Source organism: Aethalodelphis obliquidens, unplaced genomic scaffold (assembly GCF_003676395.1).
Source record: "Aethalodelphis obliquidens isolate GAN/ISIS:26980383/991018 unplaced genomic scaffold, ASM367639v1 scaffold47, whole genome shotgun sequence".
Lineage (NCBI taxonomy): Eukaryota > Metazoa > Chordata > Mammalia > Artiodactyla > Delphinidae > Aethalodelphis > Aethalodelphis obliquidens.
Window position 1 is genome coordinate 9,943,094 of NW_020837991.1, and position 17,145 is coordinate 9,960,238.

At 48.7% G+C, this 17,145-nt stretch overlaps 2 protein-coding genes across 3 annotated transcripts in view; one reads left to right on the forward strand and one right to left on the reverse strand.

The window, feature by feature from the left end:
* Positions 1 to 7,702: 7,702 nt before the first annotated feature.
* On the reverse strand, positions 7,703 to 12,742 carry DBI (diazepam binding inhibitor, acyl-CoA binding protein). Its single transcript, XM_027082581.1, has 4 exons — positions 12,604 to 12,742; positions 11,457 to 11,574; positions 9,325 to 9,387; positions 7,703 to 7,992 (listed from the first exon to the last, which is right to left on the reverse strand). The coding sequence occupies exons 1-4, from the start codon at positions 12,610 to 12,612 to the stop codon at positions 7,919 to 7,921; spliced, it is 264 nt and encodes an 87-aa protein (XP_026938382.1). The 5' UTR covers positions 12,613 to 12,742; the 3' UTR covers positions 7,703 to 7,918.
* A 33-nt stretch (positions 12,743 to 12,775) lies between these two features.
* CUNH2orf76 (chromosome unknown C2orf76 homolog) overlaps positions 12,776 to 17,145 on the forward strand; it is an 85,213-nt gene continuing 80,843 nt past the window's right edge. Inside the window, exon 1 of one of the 2 annotated variants that reach the window (XM_027082578.1) lies at positions 12,776 to 12,877. Coding sequence is in view for 1 of the 2 variants with exons in the window: in XM_027082580.1 (XP_026938381.1) it covers positions 12,838 to 12,877 (40 nt within the window). In the remaining variant the exon portion in view is untranslated. The remainder of the gene's footprint in view (positions 12,878 to 17,145) is intronic. The other variant, XM_027082580.1, reaches the window with a different exon arrangement.

Consider the following 17,145-nt stretch of genomic DNA (forward strand, 5'->3'; position numbering starts at 1 on the left):
TTGTAGTTTTTTAAGGAACCTCCATACTGTTCTCCATAGTGGCTGAACCAATTCACATTCCCACCAGCAGTGCAGGAGGGTTCCCTTTTCTCCACACCCTCTCCAGCATTTATTGTTTCTAGATTTTTTGATGATGGCCATTCTGACTGGTGTGAGATGATATCTCATTGTAGTTTTGATTTGCATTTCTCTAATGATTAATGATGTTGAGCATTCTTTCATGTTTCTTCCACGCTTCTGGGAAAGATGCCAGCAAGCAGTTCCCGCTTATCATGTCCCTACAATTAGAGATTTTGGAGGATGGGCGAACTTTCCACTGAGGCCTGGCCACTTAAGGTGTTCTATGCCGCTGGCCATGAGATCATTCAAAGAGGGTCAAAAGACCCAGGCAATCATTCTTCCCTAGGATTTTCATGCTGGGACCTTCAGGAAAAGTGATCCCTCCTATACTCTAGGAACTTGATGGGCTAATTCCCCAGGAATAGGGGAGGGGGAATTATACCTCAAAAGCAGGGGTGCTGGTCCAAGCACACATGAGCACAAAGGATATACAGTTTAATATTGGGGAAGAGTCTTGGCTACCTCAACCAGAACCTCTCAGATCTTAAAACCATAAAAAGATTAATCCATGGGCTTCCCTGGTGGCGCAGTGGTTGAGTCCGCCTGCCGATGCAGGGGACACAGGTTCGTGCCCCGGTCCGGGAATATCCCACATGCCGCGGGAGTGGCTGGGCCCGTGAGCCATGGCCGCTGAGCCTGCGCGTCCGGAGCCTGTGCTTGGCCACAACAGTGAGAGGCCCGCGTACCGCAAAAAAAAAAACCCAAAAAACCCAAACACTTTTGTTGATTAATCATAGCTATTATGTATTCATTTTTCTTTTGTGTATTAGGCATTTATTAAATCTCAGTCAATTCTGCACCGTATAGATTATCCCTATTTTATAGACAAAAAAAAAAAAAAAAAATCTGAAGCTCAGAGAAAATAAGAAACTTACTCAAGGTCAGAAAGAATAAGAGTGGCCACTTTGTGATTCAAATTATATGGCCTGGTGAACTGGCAACGTTCCTCAGGGCCACACTTAGGCAAAACTGTGCGAAGGGCTGAGATAATGAGTCCCTCCAAACCCCTCCCACTTTGCAGTCTCCCCTTTCTTTGGCAAATCTCCTACCAGATGCTCATGCCCTGGTGCTGGTGGGTGATTTCTAAGTATGGTCACCTTGGCAAGAGCCTGAGCCCTAGCTTTTTCATGATTTCCACCAGAACTGTGCTCACTCCCATGCCTTTAAGACCCCTGATTTCTAACAGAGGTGAGCCCAATCAAGTGTTCACAAGAGAGCCCTCCACATAATGGTGTCTCATTTGTACTTGACCAAGACATTCAGGGTCTTCTAAAGAAGGGCTACTGGTGTAAGAGACCAGCCCATGAGCGGCCACACGGGGATCAGTGGGCATCTCACTTTCCTAGGGCTCCTGTGACAAATCACATAAACTGGGTAACTAAAAAAGACCAGAAATTTATTCTCCCACAATTCTGGATGCCAGAAGTCCAGATGCAAGGTATGGGCAGGGTTGCTTCCTTCTGGGGAGTCAGAGAAAACCCATTCCACGCTTCTCTCTTGTCTCCTGGTGTTGCCGGCAGCCCTTGGCATTCCTTGGCTCCTAGATATGTAACTCCAACCTGTGTCCCCGTATTCACGTTGTCCTCCTCTTTGCGCATGTCTTGGTCTCAAATTTCCCTTTCCTTCCTCTTATAAGAACAACAGTCATTGCACTAGGACCCAGCCTTAATCCAGGATGATCTTGTCTTGAGATACTTGTTTCAATTACAATTGCAAAGACCCTCTTTCCAAATAAGGTCACATCCACAGGTATTGGGGTGTGTGAGTGTGTGTGTGTGTGGGGGGGGGTTAGGACTTGGATGTATCTCCTGGGGGAACACAACCTAACCCACTCTAACAGGGCATTTTGGGGCCCTACAAGTCACACACTTAGGCTACCCTGCACCAAGTGCAGAGTTCTGTGCTGTTTTTGATATCTCGCTGATTTCTCTGGAAAGCCTTTGTGGGGCTATCTTTACAGCTACATAAAAAGGAAAATATCTTCAGTCTAGACTTACACTAGTTCATTGATTACTTAGCAAGAATACTTATCAAAAAATCACAAAATGGGACTTACCTGGTGGCGCAGTGGTTAAAAATCCGCCTGCCAATGCAGGGGACACGGGTTAGAGCCCTGGTCCAGGAAGATCCCACATGCCGCAGAGCAACTAAGCCCGTGCGCCACAACTACTGGGCCTGCGCTCTAGAGCTCGTGAGCCACAACTACTGAGCCCACGTGTTACAACTACTGAAGCCCGCGTGCCTAGAGCCCGTGCTCTGCAACAAGAGAAGCCGCCGCAATGAGAAGCCCGCACACTGCAACGAAGAGTAGACCCTGCCCGACGCAACTAGAGAAAGCCCGTGCGCAGCAACGAAGACCCAGCGCAGCCAAAAATAAATAAATAAAATAAATAAATTTTTAAAAAATCACAAAATAAGAAAAAAGCTGTAGGTCGACTAATTCCTGGTCCTCCAAGGGTTGAGTTGTATTCAAGGCAGGCGGCTGTTGCGAAGCAAGTGGGATTCTCTGTTTGGAGGTGTACAGAGAGGGCATGCAAGAGCACCTCTGTTGCAGTTTCTGGTTTACAGCTCTTTCAGAACAAGGAGGGCGTCTGAGTTATCCTTAGACCTAGGATCCTGATGGGGCTTTGCTCATTTTGGGGGGTCTGTCCTTAGCTACCTCAAGCCCTTTCAAAAGAGAGGTTGTGTGCAATCACACAAACAAATAAATGAATAAGGGAAGAAACATTTTGACCGTCTCTTCCCTGGGAGCTGCTGAGGGCAGAGGTGCTGTCCTGCCCTGAGCCAGCGCAAAGCCACAGCCCCTTAAAGCCTGCCTCCGCTGGTTATTTCTCTGGGCTCATCCTCAACTCCGAATACCTGTAATTTACTTATTTATTTATTTAATTTAATTTAACATCTTTATTGGAGTATAATTGCTTTACGTTGGTGTGTTAGTTTCTGCTTTATAACAAAGTGAATCAGCTATACATATACGTATATCCTCATATCTCCTCCCTCTTGCGTCTCCCTCCCACCCTCCCTATCCCACCCCTCTAGGTGGTCACAAAGCACCGAGCTGATCTCCCTGTGCTATGTGGCTGCTTCCCACCAGCTATCCACTTCACACACTTAGTAGTGTATATACGTCCATGCCACTCTCTCACTTTGTCCCAGCTTACCCTTCCCCCTCCCCGTGTCCTCAAGTCCATTCTCCACATCTGCGTCTTTATTCCCGTCTTGCCCCTAGGTTCTTCAGAACCACCCTTTTTCTTTTTTTTAGATTCCATAAATATGTGTTAGCATACGGTATTTAGTTTTCTCTTTCTGACTTACTTCACTCTGTATGACAGACTCTAGGTCTATCCACCTCACTACAAATAACTCAATTTCGTTTCTTTTTATGGCTGAGTAATATTCTATTGTATATATGTGCCACATCTTCTTTACCCATTCATCTGTTGATGGACACTTAGGTTGCTTCCATGTCCTGGCTATTGTAAATAGAGCTGCAATGAACATTGTGGTACATGACTCTTTTTGAATTATGGTTTTCTCAGGGTATATGCCCAGTAGTGGGATTGCTGGGTCATATGGTAGCTCTATTTTTAGTTTTTGAAGGGACGTCCATACTGTTCTCCATAGTGGTTGTATCAATTTACATTCCCACCAACGGTGCAAGAGGGTTCCCTTTTCTCCACGCCCTCTCCAGCATTTATTGTTTGTAGATTTTTGATGATGGCCATTCTGACCCGTGTGAGGTGATACCTCATTGTAGTGTTGATTTGCATTTCTCTAATGATTAGTGATGCGGAGCATCCTTTCATGTCCAATACCTGTAATTTAATTTTACACACCTTTATTCATCTGGCTGTTTAAACCGCCCCCTCACAACTTCCCAGCCCGATTCCTGTCAAGCCGGCCATCCCTGGGGCCTGCTTGTTCCCCACCTCTGGCTCTCCTTCCTTTCTACGCTGGACACGTGACCTTCTGCTCAGCCCCATTTTATTGAAGAAACTGAGGCTTACAGAGGTGACATAACTTGCCCTATGTCCATGTAACTAGGGCAATGGCTGAGCCAAGGTCCCCAGATTGCACTCCAGTGGCCTTTCCATGTCCCCCAAGATGCCCGGTCCCTGATCTACAGCAGCAGTTCCCAGGCTTTTGGATCTCGGAACTACTTTGGAATAGGGAGAACATCCTAGGCCATGGCTGACCCCCAATTATTGAAGCGCTGCTAAGAGGGGAGCAGCAGTTTGTGTCCTCAAGGCCAAGGCTTGTCCACACAGTTGGGGAGGGAAGTACTGCGGGTGAGGATAAGGGAAGCCCTCCAGGCCAGGGAAGCCCTCCAGGCTGCTAGCAAGCTGCTGTTTGCTGGGCATCACGCTAAGCACTTTTCCCATCTTATCGGCTCATTTTCCAGATGAAGGAAGTGTGGCTCTGAGAAGATAGGTGATTCAGCACCTGAGAGCCTGAAGTGGGATTCACATGTACGTCTGTCACCGAAGTCTGACTGGAGGTAAGAAGTCCCACCCAAGTGCGGGGTGTACCTGAGGAGGGGGTGAAGACCGGTGTCCTGCCTGCTCCCCACTGCCTATCGCATTTTTTCCCCAGACCTGTGAGCCCTCCCTGGGCTGTACATAGACTCCTGCAGAGGCTACGAGAGCAGGCACAGCCCCCAAGGCTACTGGTGACATGTTCTCAGAATGCCAGACCAACGTCGCTTTCGGAGAAACCGGTACCACTACTTTATAGCGAGTGGGGAGGGCCTCTCCTAAACCTGGCAGAGCCTCGGAATCACCTGAGGTGCTTCAAATGTACAGCCCGCCTGGACCCCACTGCAGCCTTGGAGAGGTGACCTGCTTTTCGAAGCCACTCTTCAGGAAGGAGCTGCCAGCCGGTGTGGGATTCCGCAGCGTCTTATGCTGGCCCAGCGAGATAGGGGTCACCACGGTCATTGGACAGACGAAGGAGGTGCAAAGGGAGGGGTAGCCAGCAGTCACGAGAGGCAACGTGACGGAAGGGGATGAGAAAGGCCTTCCCCAGCCAGAGGGCCCTGGGTTTGGATCTACTCATCACCCGAGTCTTCATTTCCTCATTTGAATAATGGACACAGTAACCCCCATTACACAGCTAGGAGGTGTAGTCCCCACCTCAAGGCACCATGGATAACATTCAGAACTGAAGCAAAGAGACTGAGAGGGAGCCTGGCTCTGCAGGTCCTCCGCAAAGGACGGCCACCCATCAGAGGCCAAGCCAGTGGTGGGCAGAGGGGCCTTGGGTCCGCCTTTTCACTCCAGTGTTTCTCTGCAATCGGCATCCGCTGGAGAAGAGATACGAGTCATCACCGTACAGTCTTAGCGGAGTGTAACTAACTGCAGGGGGCCAGACTGCCCTATCTTTATCAGGGCTTCCTTAAGCTCAGGCCCACTCTTCTGGGATCCTGGCTGGCAGTGAGGCAGTGACATAGAGCCTGAGCACAGCCCCTGGCTGCCTTTCACAAGCTAGAAGTAGGGCAGGATACTAGGCAGGTGCTTTTCTTATCCACACCCTCTCCAGTATTACCAAAGGAGTGATAATTTACTCTTGCGCTAGGTCCCTGACTCTGACAGATATTGCCAGGGATGTTGCCAGGGACAAAAATTGGTTTGAAGGAGGGTGAGAGAGAAATTCCTGATAAAGTGCTACACACCGGGGCACCTACTGTATGCCAGGAGCTTCTCACAACCCCGGGGTGGGTGCGCTAGGCCCGACCCTGGACCAGGTCTGTTTGGACAAGCGCCATACCTTGCCTCTACGTAAGACTGTTTGTCCTCTGGTTTACTCCTGAAACAGCCAATAACCGAGCAAAGATGATCCAAAAATGGGTACAGGCGAGTGGCTATGACTCCTTACTGCCTCCCTTGGGGCTCACAGATGCCCATGAGTTGGGTGGTCTTGGCAGCCTGGGTGAAGCGAGGTGGGAGAGGACTGTGGGCTCCCTGCCTCATATACCCTCAGTCACATCCATGCCCAGGAACTGGCGCTGCACAAGTGACACTGCTATTCAGGATTTCACCTCCCCTGGGCCGCGTGTCTGCGTTTTGGACCTTGACCTTACTGCTTTGTTGGGGTGACCTTACCATCTACATCTGAGCTGTGGGGCTTAGCTTTCCTTGGGCAGCCTGGCCTGGAACAGGACGATTAGCTACTCTCAATAATTACTGATACACTCAGACTGACTGTCTGAATGCCTTTGACCATGTCGACTCCCCAGCAGCTCCCCATCACCTACGGTCAAATTCTGTACTTTTGGGGCTTCCCTGGTGGCGCAGTGGTTGAGAGTCCGCCTGCCGATGCAGGGGACACGGGTTCGTGCCCTGGTCCGGGAAGATCCCACATGCCGCATAGCGGCTGGGCCCGTGAGCCACGGCCGCTGAGCCTGTGCGTCCGGAGCCTGTGCTCCGCAACGGGAGAGGCCACAACAGTGAGAGGCCCACGTACCGCAAAAAAAAAAAAAAAAAAAAAAAAAAATCTGTACTTTTTAACTTGGTTACCAACTTTCCACTACCTAGTCCCATTCGGCGTTGAAGGCCTGCCGTCCGCCAGCCCCACCAGACGCCTGTCCTCCCTGCTGCTCCTGTGTCTCCCATCACAATGCTGCTCATGTCTGTGAGGCCACCTTGGATGGTACAGGTATCTGGACCAGGGAGATCTGCACCTGAACGCTGGTTCTGAGTTTCTTTACCAGCTGAGTGACCCTGGCCAAGTCACTGTAATGCTCAGGTCTCACTGTCGAGCAAGGCTGAACTATGTCTAAAACCAGGGTACAGGCTCGGGAGGGGAGAACTAAGCTTCCTGGCCTCAGAGAGCCTCTCCTGAATTCCTTTTGGCCTTAGCATCCTCACCCGCAAAATGGAAATAGGAGTGCTTCCCCTGTAGGACTGTGGAAGTGACTGACAGGGAACATGGGGCAGGGAGGGTCTGACAGCTGTCTCCTTTTCTTCCTTTTTACTATGCAACCGGCTGCATGTTCCAAAGTCAAGCTCCAGCCTTTCTTCTCTGCAACCTTAACCCCTTGCCCTTCCTAGGTCCTGACTGCCCTCCTCCCTGCTAAGCCCTCGCTTTCCCCACTTGTTTTTTGCCTGCCCAGCTGCCTGTGGCCAAGCTTCCACACGGACTCTGGGAATGCTCCCTGCAGATGCACATTGCACCCGGACTGGGGCTTCCACCCTTGCTTGTTTGCTCTGCAACCATGGACTGGTTGGACCTCAGACAGACCTCAGACACTCATCAACCCTGCCTTCCTCAGAGCTTGCGGCCAGCAATGTTCCTGACAGAGGGTTGGCAGTAGCTGCAAACTGACATCTCAGCCCGCCTGACCAGTGTGGCTGGAGTTGAGGGAAGGAGGTGGGAAAGGCCACTTCTATAATCCTTTTCCTCCACACGAGAGGTGAGCACATGCCAGGTCTCAACAGGTGGGAGTGCCTGCCCACCCTCCAGCAGAGCATAGAGGAGAGCGAGAAGGGTAAGCTCAAACACTTCCAGATGAAACTGTTAGAAAAAGTGAGGACGAGAGATCGCAACAGAGTACATTATTTCAAGAACCCAGGTTATCAAAGACTTAAAGTAACAAACATACTTTTAATTGATCTATTGATAAAAACTGCTCAGCAAGGATCAGTAACCATTTCAGCCCCTACTCTGTTAGTGTCATATCCTGGGCTATTTTGAGCAACTGGGTTAACTAGTTATTTACTAACTTCATCCACAGTATTAGAAAAACAAGGTATTAGATCAGTTTAGGTGAAATGTGTGGCTGGCAGCCAAACCCAGTCCCTTATATTCCATATTTTTTCTTTAGTTCTTCTACTTTGTCGACATAAGCTTTCATGGCATCTTCCCTGGAAGTCCCTGTAAGGCATCAACAAGATTATTTGTCACAGAGGCAGCATGGTAGAAAGGTAGCAGACTTTAGAGCCCTGGTTTAATGCTCTGAGGCTCAATTTCTCACCTGTGAAGGGGGTGGTGGTTCTCCTACCTACACCTCACAGACCTGGCCAGGATTTGACTTGAAGTCCTCGAGGAGCCTGATCCACAGGCAATGCTCCATAAAGCACTGAGCCCATGTGAGTCTCCCTACTGTCATGTCAAGCCTAACATGGGGAGCTGCAGTGACTATTGGTCCTGCTGACTTTCACAGTTGGCTTTGACCTATCACCTATTTCTCTGTCAGGCTCTTATCTCCCAGAGCTGTTAAGCTGCCAGGGAAAAAACAAAGCCAGGCACCCTCTACTCCCCAGAGAGAAGCTATGAGAAAAGTTCTGAGGACTCTGAGCACAGCAGCTGGCTCTCGGAGGGGAATATAGGGGACACTGGAGATACCCCTCAGAGACAGTGATGCCCAGAGTCCTGGATTCTACGGTGAAGGAGAGATATTCACTGAGAATCAGAGTGTGTTCTGGAGCAAGGGCAAGTACATGGGGCCTGGGAATGGTATGGAAATGCCCAATGAGAATGGACAGTCAGACGGGCATTCCTCTTCCAGTTACTTGCAAATCCTAGGAGTGTATTTTTTGTATTCTGGCCCCTTTTGAATTCAAGTGTTTCTCATTTGCAGGAAGACAGAGGGCTTATTCAGAAACAAGCTAGCGAGGGCACAAAAGCTGGCAGGCACTTTAGTGCCAACTTTTGGGTCTTACGGCTGCAGGTGGCACGTGATTAAGTCAGAGCTGGGATACTTCTTGCCTGCTGTTGCTTAGCGCATAATAGCTCCATTCACCAAGGCTACGATGTGCCAGCAGCTTGCCACGCATTAGTTCATTCCTTTTTTTTAGGTGCCTTTCTGGCTGGAAGGGAACCGGGGAGGGCTGCTTGGGCTAGAGGGTCACTGCCTGGCCTTGTGGGGGAGAGGGAGGTTTGGACAGGAAACCACCCCTTATTCTAAATACATATAAAGGCCAAGCCAACTCTTATCACCTCCCAGTCTGTTAGTGGCCTGGTCCCCAGCCCCTCCTCTCTCCAGATGATACCATGACTCAGAGATGGTGTTTTTGGAAAAGGCATAAATGGTATTAGAAGAATAAGTAGGCGGCCCAGTTTTTTTTCCATCCTGGCCCCGGTCAAACTGGTTCCCCAGCATGTGCCTCATCCACTGTGTTCTCTCTCCTCACCCCTTATACTCCTTAATGAAGAGTATTTCATTACTGGGCTTCCCAAATGAAGGAAACATATTAGAACAATTACCTTTCAGCTCATTCCACGCATCCCACTTGGCCTTGCCTTTGAGGTCCAACATTCCAGGCCGTTCTTAAACAAGAGAAGGAAAGACATGAGACCTGCTGCAAGTTCTAATAAGGAACTTTATCAATCTTCTTGCCATGAAAGCTATATTTTATTACACTATTCCTTCTAGGCTCTGCTATGGAGTTAAATGGGTCTAGTACGGTGGGTTCTGCCTTCAGAAACCCACATGTACAGAAATCCAAATTTAAAATCTAGAGAAAGTAGGAGGAAAACTGTTCTCATTACTAGAGAGTCCTTGTCTTATAAGTTAAATAACTCCAAAATTTCTTTTAAAAACCGTACTTTAATTTTTTTCTTTTTTTTTTTAAAACAAGTACTACAATCCATTCATCTGGTTTAAAATTCAAACACCACAAGGGGAATACTATAAAGTTTCCTCCCACTTTTCCCACCCAGTTTCTCTCCCACATTATTATCAGTTTTCTGGGTGTCCTTTTCTGTGAACTGTCTGTTCATATCCTTGCCCCATTCTGCTACCAAATTGTTAGTCTATTTCTTGTTGTTTTGTGGGAATTCTGTTCGTGAGGGCAAGATTCCTTTAAGTTATACCATGGGTTTACACATATAGACCTGTTATCAGTTGCACTTGGAAAACACACTTACTACTTCCCTGCTGACCTCGTTCACTGCCACACTGAGAAGAAAGCCAAGGGGAACGATCGCAGTGCCCATAGCCTGGACCACTGTGTCTGAGAAACATCAAGTCTCCCCCCAAGTGCTTGCCAGGAAGCATTCCCAGGGATACCTGAGCGAGACTGCGCCTGCAGGATCATCAACAGAATCCTAGAATTGCACATCCTAACAGCCCTTTCGTGATGATGGAAAGGTTGTACATTTGCATTGTCCAACTCAGGGGCCACCTGCCACTTATGGCAGCTGAGCACCTGGAATGTGGCTTGTGTGACTGGGGACTGGACTGTTGATTTTATTTAAGTATTTGCCATTTAAATTTAGATAGCTGCATGTGGCTAGTGGCTACCGTATTGGACAGTGCAGCCCTAGAGGGAGCTAATCAGGAAGTGATAAGATTCCCAAGCCAGTCTACCTATACTTATGTGAAAGCAGGGCAGAGGCCAGTCTCTGTGAAAACTGTGTTTGTCAGAAAAGCTTCTCAGCCATTCTGGTGACCCCCATTTCATCTCTCCTGCCTCCCTAGGAAGATGCAGAGTTTATAAACCCAGGGTAAAACTCACCTTCACCACAAGACCTTTCTGAACTAAGCCCGCCCTGTAATCTTTGATCTGGCACTGCCCAGGATCCTTAGCTGCCAGCCCACCAGCTCCACCTTCTACCCCAACTGCAGTGGAACTGGGGGCTACACTTGCCCTCCTGAACAGGGGCGGGGTGACCTCCTTCTACGCTACTATGGCCACCACCTCTGAATCCTTTCATAGACTGCATCGTGCTGTTGCCATATACTCCTGAGTTTCAGGAACTTATGGGCAGAATGAAAACTGTCCAAGGCAGAAAAGACAGGATTACAGAATATGGTTGTCCAAACCAAGGCCTCAAAATCCGTACCAAGATTTTTTGACAGGGGCCAAATGGTCATCTGGAACTGCTATCAGCAAAAACGCTTCCGACCTGCCGCAGGAAGCCAGCTGCTTCTCTGCTCCTGCCATCAGGCTTGGCCTAGCTGCCGAGTGCTCTGACTTTGATCCTGCCCATCTGGGGTGGAAGCAGTATGGTTCAACAGAACTACTACTGATCTGAGAGCTTGGAGCAAATTTCTCCCAAGCTGGGATCTTTGCTTCCTCCCAAATAGATGGAAAATGCTGGAATGAATAAAGTTCTTCCCAAACTAGGATTTGAATACTGCTATTTGAGCCACGAAGAAACCAAGAACAGTACAGGGTCTGTGAATCCCATCCAGGAACATGATCTCTGGGGAACCTCTCCCAGCTTAAACCTCAGGAATCCCATGAACTGCCTTAAGAGTAGGGCAGTAGGGCTGTGGGTGGTTTTGAGAGTGAGGTTCCCACCCAGGGATTAAGAGTTCCAGCACCAACCAAGGCTGCTGAGCCTGCTTTGATGAGTCTCGGCCCTCACTCATTTGATGAACCTCAGCATACCTATATTTATGTCACCCATAGTTGCTTGTTTGTAGTGGCTGTAGATGAACAGCATCTCATCGTCTGCTGGCTTGGTCTTGAGGTGCTTAACTTCCTCAGCAGCTTTCTCAAACTCAGCCTAAAGTCGAGGGAGAGAAGAGGCCTGAATAGAGCACAGTAGTGGGGATGGGGGGGCTGGAAAGGCAGCACTCGCTCTTGCAGTGCAGGTGAGGAAAAGCAGTCTTTCCTCAACTCAACAGCACGGCTAGAAAGATTCAGCAAAACCAGGAGGGGAAGCACATCGGTTCACTCATTTGATGAACAACTATGCATTGGGCTCTCTCACTATACTAGGTATCAGGTACTGGAAACAGAGGTGAAGGAGACAGCCTACGACTGCCTGCAGTGGGCATACACTTCACAGAAAAGGCAGCGTGGCCAACTCCCTGGCCAGAACAGGGTCCCAGGACAGCCCTGACTTGCGGATAGGGCTGGCACTGCGTGACTGAAATAGCTGAGAAAGGAATAGGGCATGAGCGCAGCGGTGTCAGCATCCAGAGCCCGCTGGCCCCCTCCCCCTGAGAGAGGGCATCCAGCGCCGACCTCTGACCCAGTGCCTGACTGGAGGGAGGGTAGAGGAGCCAAAGGTCGCCCCACACTGCTAGGTCCCTGAAAAGCGTCTACAGTCGAAGGAGGGAAAGACCTCTAGGTCACCCCTCCTCACGCCGGACACTCAGCCCCTACTTTCCCTGACCTCCAAGCTCTCAACCACAGACTCCTTGCTTCTCCACTCTGTATGGCGCCCCTACTCCTGCCGTGTCCTTCCGAATGGGGCACACGGTCCCCTTACTCTTTCGATCCATGTAACCCACTACATCCTATCTGTCTTCCTAGGACCCTCGCCTCCAACCCCAATTCCTGCTTCACTGCGAAGTCCTCCCCATGGGCACCTTGCCAGCAGTTGCGGGCTAAAAAGCGGTGTTGTGAGTCCAAACACGGAAAGTTCCGCTTACAGGGCTCTCTGTCCAAAGAGTGCGCTGGGCATGGGTCCAGGAAGAACAGCAGAGCCGGAAGTTAAAGACCTTGCAGGGTTGTGTCTGCGGGATGATCCCCGCGCCAGCCTCCCGCCCCGTGGCACCTTCGCAGCTAGGCTGGGCACACGTTATACCTGAGACATGCCGGCGGCGTTGCAACGATTCCAGGAAGCCCGCGAAGACGGCGAGGAGCAGTAAGCAGTCGCACAAGAGTCAACTGCCAGCGCCTTCAGAGGCGCAGCCGCAGGCCTCCCCTACGGCGCTCAGGAGAGCAAGAGGCAGCCAATCAGGAGCCAGCTGTACGCTGGGGGCGTGCCCAGCCTCGCTCACGGCCTGCCTCTCCGCAACGCAGGAGGGTTTGCTCGCGCATGCGCACCAGGGAGGAGACGCAGGGGACGCCGGGAGCAGGTGGGGACTGCGGAAGTAGGGCGCTTTCCACTGTGAGGGCGGTCAGGCCGGGGTGAGGATTTGGTTGCGGGCCACTGAAGGGGGTGACCTGCGAGGCAGAGGAGAGGGGGGGTGGAAGCTGAAGGGCGGAGGTTTTAAAATTTGTTTTATTAAATCTTGTGTCCGGCCGGAAGTTGCACCGTTGGACAAGTAACCTCTCGGGCTTGGGGAGGGCGAGGGTCCCACCCCTCTCAGGGGACCAGAAGAGGCCCTCTGGCGATGGTCCCTGGAGAATCTCGCGAGGGTTGGAAGCTGGACTGTGTTCCCGAAGGGCAAAACCGAGACCTCTTCCTTTGAATTTTTGGCACGTTCTGTGGCTTGCTGGTGGCCGTAGTTTGCAGTCCTGTTTTGTTTGTGTGCAGTAATCCATCTGGTGCGTCAAAGTCAGGGACAGTGTTTTATTTGTCTGGACTTAACAAACTTGGCCCGGACTAGGTGCTCAGCAGATATCTGTTAAGTAAATGACTCCTTCATTCATGAATGCGTACTGAATGGTCGGGTATCTTGCGCAGTTCTAGACCTTGGGAATACAGCAGTGAATAAAACAGATAAATCCTTGCATTCCTGGAACTTACATTGGGGCTAGTAGTGAATAACATCAGTTAAATAGTTTGCTAGGGGGATAGGGAGTTGGAAGTTTGCAGTTTTACATGGGGAGGGGGCGGGTGGAGGGTTAAGGGAAGGTAACATTTGAGAGAGCCCCTCAAGGACAGGAGGGAGCATTCCAGGCAGAAAGTTAGTGTAAATGTGTGAGCAGGGAGTGAGGGAAAGTTAGGAGATGAGGCTGGAGAGTTAAGGAGGTGGCAGGCTGGCTACATGATGCAGAACTTTGACTTTTATTCTGAGTGAAATGGGAAGTTAGAGGCTTCTGAGCAGAGAATGAGGAGACTGAGGGGGGCAGCTTTGCAAGGTTGTTACCGAGGCCGATGTTCTCCATGGGAGAACGGAACAGCACAGGTGGATGGGAGAGTTTGAGGGTGATGCCTAAGAGACCCAAAGGGAGAATTTTGTGGCAGCGGTTACAAAGGAGCTGGGTGCAAGGAGGGAATTGATGGAAAATAATTCTCTGGAGAGCTTTCAAAAAAGAGAGATCATTCCTCTCCAATTCCTAATTTGTAACGAGATGAGTGGAGTACAGATCCACGCCCCCAGCCCCCCTCTCCCCCGTGCCATTAGTTTATAGCTGACGTGTTTAGACTAAAGACAGTCTAGGTAGAAGCTTTCAGATATAAGTTCCTAACTTAATAGAGGTCAGGCTTTGTGAAAAGGGAAGAAGTGGAGATGCAATAGCAGGGAACACATCTAGTCTTCAAGTCTATGAATAATCTTGTTTGAGAAAGCAAAGCCAAACTAACAAAAATTTTGGAATTAACTTTGGGGAAATTACATTTGAATTGTAAGAGATGTGAGTGTCTTCCAAAATGACAGTTCAGAACTGTCTTCACTCCTAGGCTCAGATGGAGCTTGGATTCACTTTTGCTCCATCATCTGGTGCTTACAGCCTTCTTGATGGAAATTCAGATTATTCCCTGTGTGGGTCAGATTTGCAGTCAAATATATCTTCCAGTCAGTAGGTTTTAACACGAGGTTATTGTGTTTGGCACATCTGAAAAGGTTAGGTACCTCTGATAATGTAATTTTGTTTATATTCCTCCAAGGTTGGCTGGTGTGATTGAGTTCTGAATGGAGCTAAACATTGCAGAGAGCACGGCTAGTGTTTTAAATTAACTTGGCAGTCTCCAGTTTAAGTGGGGTTGATTTGTTGGTTCCTTTTTTTGGAAGATACTCCACTTTCCTTAAAAACCAACCTTGCACATGGTGGTTTTGTGCCCAGGTTAGTCTACAAAAGTTGCTTAAAGCAACTAAAGTATGGAACTAGTAGGGATTGTGGATCCCAGGGAGCAGGGTGCTATGTGATCTTGACAAGGAGGAGAAGAGTGTTTTTCCTTGTTAGAGGGCCCAGCCTAGGCCAAGTTTTGAAATAGCTGAAGGCATGCTTTTTGTCTTACTGCTTCCTTCCCTCACTTCTCAGTGACCTATTTTTTGTAACCTCCATCTGTGGAAATACTGCCTTATGCCCTGCATTACCATCTCTAGTCTAGGGATTTGAAATGCCATTCAACTTTTAGCATAGAGGGTAACAAGTCAGCAGCTGGGATTTAATTTTTAAAAGTAAATTTTAGAGTGTATTTGGGGCTAATAAATTGTATGAATTTTTTAATTCTATGTTTTGACAGTACTGGAAAGGAAATCGCTCTTCATATCCCGTGAAAAGACAAGTTCGTTGGCTCTGTTTATATCCTTTTAGCAACAATCACAGTTTGTAATTATTTTTTGTAATTATTTTCTTTACATTATATTTATTTTAGTTTACTCTTCTACTGTCTGAGCCCCCTTGCCTGCGTAAGCCAGGGAAGACAGGGATCACTGTATAAATCAACGCTCCGTCTCCAAGTGCCTGGCACTTGTTAGTCACTTAAATTTTGGGTGAATGAACAGAGTGCTTTCTTCTCTATGAAACACACTCCTTCTGATTAGCCATGAACTTAGAAACTAAGTTTATTAGAACTGAATGTGAAACTGTGGGTTAAAGTAGATGAACTCTTGTGCAAGGACCGTGTTACACCCCCGGCCTTGGAAACAGAACACCTGATATGTTAAGGGAAGATGGGAACCTGATGAGCCAGCTCGTTAGCCTGATCGACCGTCCTAGTTAGTGGAGAGGCCATTATCATTATTGCAGCTTGCCCTCACATCCTTGGGTTGCCAGTTTTGACTACTCACAGGCTTCACTTGCTGGGTCTCAGTGGAAAACCAGACGGGCAAGTTATATTAACAGGTGAAAGCAGTTCTTGCCGGGTAGGTGTGGATAATAGTTTAATATTTCTTGGTATAAACGAAACCTCTAATTTCTAAGAGTAACCTAACCATTAAAATGTGAAAATCAATAAAAAGCTTTACAGTAAAGCTTCAGTAGAAGGCAAGGGTTAGAGTATTCACAAATGATGGATTATATTCATTTAGTATTTGTTTTCCAGTTTCTTGGAATGTGACTCCTGAGGCATGGCTCCACCAAAGCTGGGAGGAGAACAGTGTGTTTTAAAGGGAAGGAGGTGTTATTGAACCCAACTGGGGTCTGCTCGCCCGATGGGCGGCAAAGCCAGTCTACTAACATGGGCTTGTGGTGAAGGAATGCACAGTGTTTACTGTACAGCAGGGCACCAAGCAAGGGAGTGGGAGAAGCCTCCTAGCCACTCCAACTTGATCTTTGAGTTAGGGGGATTTTTAAAAGGGGAAGAACAAAGAGGCTGGGATTAATCATTGTTTTGTGACATTTCTTAATTGTAGTTTCTAGTTTTGGGAGTCAAGATGTCTCTGGTTTACCATTCTCTGGCCAGGTGGTCCATGGCTTGGGGATCTGTTAGCTCATCTTGCCCTGGAGAACCAAGCTGAGTTTGTACGTTAATGATGATGTCTATAATAGCAATTTTAGTACGCTAAAGATGTTATCAACAACAGCAATTGTAGTCATCTGACTCTGGTTGATTAGTGCTTAGTTAGCACAGGTTTGGGGTCTGAGGGGACAAGAAAGGGAATAAAATTTGGGGTAAAGATATTAATCATAAACTTGGTAAGGGAACTCGGTTTTAGGGGGACTTGGGTTCAGAGGCACTTGCGAAATGCTTCTGGGACAGGAATGGAGAGAGCTGGGCAGAGTTGGGCGCCTTTGTTTTGTGAAGGGTGGGGAGGTGACAGCTGAGGGGATGGCGTAAAAACGTACCATAGCTTTTCTTTCCTTTCTTTCTTCTTTTTTTTTTTTTATTCCTTTTCCCCTCTTATGTGTCTTTTCCTTTTCTGATGATGTAACTGGTGAGGGGAGGCCTGGCAGCTGGAGGTCTCAACCAGCCCTTCCCCTTTGCCATTCTTTTCTTCCTTTGGGTGTTCGTATTCAGAGAAGTTGCAGCAAGTTGGGTGAGAGGAGAAGGGGTGTGTGTGTGGTTCTCACCTTTCCCCTCTCCTGATTTTGCCCAGCCAGCATGGCTCGGGGTCGGGGTTGGTTTGGGCTTAGTTGAGACATGGAGACCAGGGCTTGGATGGGGGTCAGGGTTCCTGGCGGAAAGTGTCCTACACTGGCCGGGAGTAAGGAAGGAAGGAAGGGAAGACTTTAGAGTTACTTATATGTAAGTTGGTCATGCAGTGGTCAAGTATTCTGTTTAGAAATACTTATG

Excerpts from the sequence above, each read along its gene's own strand:
- DBI (XM_027082581.1), bottom strand. Across the intron at positions 9,388-11,456 it reads TATGGGTGACATAAATATAG|AACGGCCTGGAATGTTGGAC; the intron begins GTATGCTGAGGT and ends CTCTTGTTTAAG. Across the intron at positions 7,993-9,324 it reads TGCGTGGAATGAGCTGAAAG|GGACTTCCAGGGAAGATGCC; the intron begins GTAATTGTTCTA and ends GATGCCTTACAG.